The sequence below is a fragment of the Oculina patagonica genome, chromosome 3, assembly GCF_052425735.1.
Source record: "Oculina patagonica isolate OP01 chromosome 3, crgOcupat, whole genome shotgun sequence".
Taxonomy (NCBI): Eukaryota; Metazoa; Cnidaria; class Anthozoa; order Scleractinia; family Oculinidae; genus Oculina; species Oculina patagonica.
Genome location: NC_135760.1, coordinates 9,161,195 through 9,168,237, shown reverse-complemented (window position 1 = coordinate 9,168,237; position 7,043 = coordinate 9,161,195). Strand labels below are relative to the sequence as shown.

The 7,043-nt window shown below is 39.7% G+C and overlaps 1 protein-coding gene across 1 annotated transcript; it reads right to left on the bottom strand.

The window, feature by feature from the left end:
• Positions 1-1,018: 1,018 nt before the first annotated feature.
• LOC144646451 (coiled-coil domain-containing protein 42 homolog) lies at positions 1,019-7,011 on the bottom strand. The gene is made up of 12 exons (XM_078506046.1): positions 6,858-7,011; positions 6,621-6,726; positions 5,449-5,553; positions 4,496-4,581; positions 4,093-4,207; positions 3,667-3,723; positions 2,966-3,040; positions 2,835-2,870; positions 2,387-2,439; positions 2,222-2,290; positions 2,035-2,119; positions 1,019-1,246 (listed from the first exon to the last, which is right to left on the bottom strand). Exons 1-12 carry the CDS (start codon positions 6,911-6,913, stop codon positions 1,154-1,156), a joined length of 936 nt encoding a protein of 311 aa, XP_078362172.1. The 5' UTR covers positions 6,914-7,011; the 3' UTR covers positions 1,019-1,153.
• Between the last annotated feature and the right edge of the window lie 32 nt (positions 7,012-7,043).

Here is a 7,043-nt window from a genome sequence, read left to right as displayed (position 1 = left end):
TTCCAAAGGCTTGCATCCCGCCGAGGAAAGCAGCTTAGCCAACAGACAGGGTGCAACACTAAAACATGCAAGAAAGAGTAAAGTAAAACACTCATTGTACCAAATCTAGCCCAACCCCTCCCCCCTTGCTTTTCAAAGCCAGCCCCCAGCCAGCCACCAGCTAAAAGCCCTGTCCCTGGGCCAGGTCTGGGCATAAGTCTTGACGCGTAGCCCCCTCAAGTTTTGACCAGCGTTGGAGGTCCAATGCGGCCTGCGGCCGCACTGGCCCAAAAAGTCTGCGGGCATATTTTTCAAAATCCAGTCAGATAGCAGGCCCAAAAAGCCTTCTGGGAGTTGAAACTATGGCCAGCTGGCTGGAATCTCTCCCCCTCACTCCCCCGGGGCTGACTTAGGGCAAGAAATGACCACTTTGGCCCCAAGATCTGACTGGATTTGCATAAACATAAAGTAATTAACAATTCAAGTGTAAAGTGAAACACTCAGTGTACCAAATCTAGCCCCACCCCTCCCCCCTTGCTTTTCAAAGCCAGCCCCCAGCCAGCCACCAGCTAAAAGCCCTCTCCCTGGGCCAGGTCTGGGCATAAGTCTTGACGCGTAGCCCCCTCAAGTTTTGACCAGCGTTGGAGGTCCAATGCGGCCTGCGGCCGCACTGGACCGAAAAGTCTGCGGGCATATTTTTCCAAATCCAGTCAGATGTATGTATGTATTTGTAACCATCGTGAGGGAAAAAAAGAGTTGGTTTGAACCAATCGGGATTTGTCACTGATAAGAAACGGGCAAATACGAGCTCATCATTAGACGTCTAGCGGTTCATCTCTCCGCAGAGGATCGTAGAGAGGTTTGCGGTGGGGAGAGTCCGCTGTATGAAGTGAGAGCAGGCGCTTCATTTCGCTTTACGCTCAACGAACTAAGGAAAAAGAGAAACTGCTCGTTGTCTAGCTCAACATTTGTTACTAGCTTTTTACGATATCTGTAATTGCCCCCAGTTCACCAATAATTAAAAGAGAGTTCTTCAATGTCAGTTTTTGGCCTTTAACAGGCAAATTTATTTGAGTATACACATTTATACACGTGATGTTTTATGCGTTAATAAATCTCGATACAATATTTACAACTTTCTACAATTATTCTTCTAAACTAATCTTCTACTCGTTCAACTCATGGCTGAAGTTGCTTGCGTGGCAGCTGTCTCTGATCTTTTGATTTCATTTGTGATCTGTGTCAGATCTTGGATAAATACTTGGATCTGTGGATTAAAAAAAGTATTCATGTATTAAACATCGGGAAGGATTACATTTTCAAACGTCTTGCATCGCGTTAACAGAGACTTCCTTCAAGAACAACGCGTCCTAATTGGTATTTGTTAGTCTACGCGGAGAGGAGCAGAATGCGCGTGGTTGCTAACCTGCGATCAGGTGTTCTTTTTTGCGGCGGGTCCCGCCGCGAAAAAAAAGAACGCCTGATCGCAGGTTACGTCGTCGCTAGAGGACAATCACACTACAGTAACTGCATTCGCAGACCAACAAGCAATTTTGCATAGACACGACTGCGCTTGCCGTAATAACATCGCCTTTGAGGTTTTCTTGAACCAATTCCAATTATCAATGACACCTTTTCCTTCATCTTTTCTAACCACTAAAGGAGGCCCAGCCCAAAATCTTGATAAGGCTATTTTTTTTACTCAAGGCTCTAGTCTGTAGTTACAAGACCGAGTCTTGTTTGTTTCTTTTTCAAAACCGACTACGCATCTAGGTTCCACGTATGCTAGATTCCAGTTTCAATGTTTTTGACAGACTCTGGAGCGTGTGGAAGGTGCTGCATATGTTTGGAAATCTAGGTGAACTAAAAACGCGCGTTTTTTATCTGCCTTTTGACAAGTCTCAGTGTAGCCTGCGTATTGTCGCATCCAAGAACTTTGAGGGGCAGTTGTGTTCGCTGGCTATCAAAACTATTGGCTGTGTTCAGCACTAAATTCCTTACTTGTTGTTGCGCGTTCTTTCATTGGCAATTAATTAATGTCCAAAATAACATTACCTTTTCCAGCTGTTTTTCAGTGAGTTCTATTACTGTATTCTGTTTAAGATGTCTGTTTACTAGCATAAACAGGTTATGGGTCGCCCTAGGAAAAAGAACAACAAAATAATATAAAGCATTTGTGATTAAGTTAGAGTCTGGGATTACCTTCAAATACCACGAAAAAAAAGTTAAAATTATAACATACATTTTTATTCTTCCTAACAGGAGAGTTTTCTTGGCCGCTGTATTTTGTATGTGCGTCCACTGCGACTCCCTGAAAACAGAAAGTTATGAAAATTTAGTTCTGTGATGATCTGTTCAATGGCGCATTTTTTTTTTCAACAGTACAGAATGGAAGATAGACGTTTACCATTTCACTGCCACGCTCTGAGCTTTCTCCAGTTTTGTCTGTAAATGCGCAAGCTGCAATTTAATAGAAAAGGGAGAAATACAATTATTCCTGAAGACTAACTGTATACGTCTAGTAAAGTAAATCCTTCACCCTCTTGCTGGAATACAGTCTGCAGGACAACCTGGACTGTTAGCCAACTTCAACTTAAGTCTGATGGATGGGGAAGAGAATACATTTGGAATACATTTACCACTTCCTAGTGCCCAACTATTAAAGAACGCCTGATCGCAGGTTACAATAAATCGTTTACCAGGACTTAATGAAAGTACTTACAGAGACCTTAGTGATTTACAAGAACAGTGATTTCGCTTTAGTTGTCGTCAATTTGTGAGCTACAAGACTACATACATCTTTCAACACAAAACCTTACTGTCCTGCATAATATCAATTAAAGATGACATCTTACCTGGTTGTTATAGTTTAGGATCTCATTGTTTTTTTCCTAGAAAGTAAAAACTTAAAGTTAAACAAAATAATGTAAACAGTAAAATAAACAATGCAGGACTTTCAGCTAAAGTAAGCTCAAGTGAGACACACCTCTGTAAATTTGACCAATCTTCCTTTTTCCTTCTCGTATTTTTCTTGGTTTTTGGTTTCTCTTTCCAGAAGGTCCTGAATAAAATGAGTAACAAATCAACGTTTCTACTGTCATATTTTTCTTGGTTTTTGGTTTCTCTTTCAAAAAGGTCCTGAATTAAACGAATGACAAATCAAAGTTATCTACTATATAAAAGCTCTTTACATTAAAAATGATTAACAAGTCAAGATCTGTAAACAAACAACTCAGAGCATAGAGTGCATTTCTTTGGGATGAGCCAGCGAAGAATCAATGATCCTTCATCACACTGATCATGGTGCATCATAGAAACCAATGAATCCTCTGCCCAGAGTGGACTGATCAGTTCCTTTGATGCACCATGATCTGACTGATCTTGGATCATCGATCATTATCCAGATCATCCAGAGGAATGCACTGGTAGTTCGAGTAGTGTTTCTCTCCTCCACAAAGCTCAAAGAGATTTGGAGAAGAAATGCGTATAAAAAAATTTGAGGAATGTTTTGATACTTTTGCTTGCAAGACAGTTTTAACTAACATGCATGAACGGGTCATGGAAGAAATTTGTATACTAAAATATTTATTTGGCTCAGTTAATTGACACTTGCATGCACATGTTACTAATGCCCATTCACGAGCCCCATTATCTCAAAAGTTGACCAACAATAGATTTTTTAATTACCTGATGAGTTGCTGTGAGGGTATCATACCTAGCAATCACCTCCCGAATCTCCTGAAACTAAAGCAGATGGGAAGTGCAATGAGATAAATGTACTGTGATGCTATGATCCTGAACAACCAGTGGATAAAAATACATGTATCCAAAAGTAGCGAAACCTCAGAGGAGCTCAAACTCAATATTTTGTTTTCTTTCTGTACTAGTTTGTAAATTTTCCCTTTTCATCAGACCTCAACCCTTTAATTTTGGCACAGTATAATGTCTATCATTAGCCAAATATTAGCCTTTAAAGGAAAGTACAAAGCTTCCGGTAAACCAGAATTTTAAAAGAAGTGGGGAGAGGGTGTCAAAAACTCTTTATGGGAGGAATATAGAAAATAATAGTTTCTGAAACAACACCAGAACAAGGTATGAATGCCTTAATTATACCTCTTCAGCAGACTCAAGAACCTTCTCAAGGTATTGTTGATATATAACATTTCTTTCCAGTTTGTATTGAATATGATCACGATCTTTCATTAAAGCTGTTGTTTCCTCTTTCAACCTGAAAGGGAAATAGTTGTAGTAAGTTTTCTTCAATTGGCTTATAGCGGAGCTCCCAGCGGCCTGAAGTGCTGCAGAGCAGAGCCCCATACCCATAGAAAATTAACAGACCCATGCTTTTGGTTTTTCATGGTCATCATGGCTAGCGGCATGGCTCGCGGTGTGTCTGTGTAGTCAACCTTATAGAGTGTCCTGACAAGCAAGACACCCAAAGCCCGGAACATCAGTTTAAAATATTTACGACATATTGTGAAATTGATGGTAAATCAGGTGACAAAGAACATCGTACCTTGCAATTTCCCTATCCTTTGCTCTTCTCATTTCTCTTTCTTCAGCTGCTTTTTTAAGTGCCCTTGCTCTCTTGGAGTCATTTTCCTGTATTTCAACAACAACAGCATGAGTATAACAGCAATGATGTTGGAATTCAATGGATTTCTTTCATTAATGTGCAGAGGCCTGGCATTGATCAATATCAAGCAGTGAGGCACAGGGAAAAATGGATATGCACTTTAATGTTTGGCTGTCTCTCTAGACAAATTTGTGAGGTGCTGAGAAGGTCATTATTTTAATTACATGTATATACCTTATTATAGGAATATAACGAGGCATTTTAACAACGCGAACAAAATTGACGCGTAATAAAATTAACGCGAATTTGAGAAAAGTTCTGGTTAAATCGAATTTTTGAAATTCGCGTTAATAACATGTATCGTTAATTTCCTATAATAAGGTAGTATGCTTAACTGTGGAAGGAAGGACTTACTGCACATATTTCAAATACAGTAGTTAATATAATTTTGGAACCATTTACAGCAGATTCAGGTTTAGCGTTTAACCGTCTTAGTTATCCAGTTTGTTGTCATGGTTAATTGATTGCGTTGGGAGGCAAAATGACACATGTTGCTAGGTGGGAATGTCAACGTTATGTCTGGGAAAAAGCATGTTGTCACTCATCCGGCGACTATTACTGGAGTTCTTCTTTTTGAAGAATAGTAGGAGTATTCTATCTTGATTTTAATCGCCATAAAAGGATCCAAGACATGAATACCTCTTCAAATAATAGTTGCTGGACAAGTGACAGCATGCTTTTTCTCAGACAGAACATTGTCATTCCCACCTAGCAATGTCTGTCATTTTTCTTCGCAATGCAATCAATCAATTGTGACAACAAACGCAACGACTGAGACTGTTAAATGCTCAACCTGAATCTGCTGTAAAAGATTTGATGTCAAATTGGCATACCTTCAAAAATTTGTCAAACTTCAGTAATGATTCCTTCAGTTGATATTCCTTCCTATCTAGCTCTTCTCTTCTTTGTTGAAGGCTTTCCATTTTCATTTGAAATTCCTGATAATAAAATATTATCAAAAAGTCAAACAAAGGGCATGATAACAATGTATTTGCATGCCTTGTGCAAATGAAAGATGTTGGTGTATCACAGGTTAGAGCGGTTTTCAATTGAGTGTCGTAAAACCAAAACCAAAGTAATTACTCTGGCCAATCACAAAGGACACAGACAATCCAGTGAACCAATCAAAACTTGAAGCAAATACATGTGGCTGGCACGAAGTACGGGAAAGCGTGCACGAGCGAGTCACGATTGGTTTTGGTTTTACTTCTGATTGGCTGAGAAAGTGACGCGAGATTTTTAAGCCAATCACCAAGCGTAGTAATGCAAAACCAAAGCAAACACAATTTACTTTCGACACTCAAGTGAAAACCGCTCTAACTTGTATACCCTTCAACTTGCAGGTACGTTCTGACATGCAAGACAAAAAAAAATTCTAAAAGAATATCAGTGGTTTACACCATCATATCATTAGCTGAGTGATTTTAGAATACGCCACTAGTCTGTAACACATTAGTCCATCTTCTTCAATTCACCACTACTGTTTGCATGTGAATTGCACTTTGGGAGAAGGGAGGCGGGAGAAGAGGGGGTGGGAAGCAGGAATCCTAAGGTGGTGGGAACTGGGAAAAAACGAGTAAAATGTTCAGAATTTTGCAACATTTTGTGATAATTTTCAATAGATATGGGACAAAGAGGAAGGAAAAACTATTGAAAGGGATGGGAAGTGGGAGTAATTAAGGTATGGGAAGTGGGAGGTTCAGATTCCCCCCCCCCCCCCCCCCCCCCACACACACACTAGACCATCTTCTTCAATTCATGACTTCTGTATGAATGAATGAAAATGTGTCAATTATATATAGGTTATCCAGAAATTTTTTCAATTTCTACTCAAAAGGGACTCTTATCACAAGGTGTGAAGCAGATAAATGACAATCTCAATTTATTAAGGATCCAATCAAAAAATAAAACTGCATCTTAAACTTAGCTCAATGATTTTGTGCATGTAAGCTTTTATAATAGCAGAAATCCATATGATTTGACATTTGTATAAACTATCGCAGACCTCTTTTTGAGCTGCCAGTGCTTGCTCCACTTCTGACATTTCTCGCCTCTTTTCCAGAAGGCGTGTAGCAGGAGTGAGGTGATCATCCTCCCGCTCGGGCATTTTGCTGGTAAAGAAAGGGCAACAAATAAGTTTGTGAGGACGAAACTGCAGTGACAGTTTATGTTCAACATGGCCAACACAAATACGTAAAATTTCACAACTTTCAACAAATGCAACATAAATTTTGGTACTTACACGAGGATTTTATCCTCAAAGGTAGTTCTGAAATATTCTTCCAAGTTGACAGTCATTTTGAAACGTTTTTAGGGCCAGCAAAGTCGTTTTATTTTCGCCTCAACCTCTCTGTTCAACCAAGATGGCGGAATTACGTTACCATGGAAATACTTTCATCAGCGCGTGGAATCATGGGTAACAACCTGC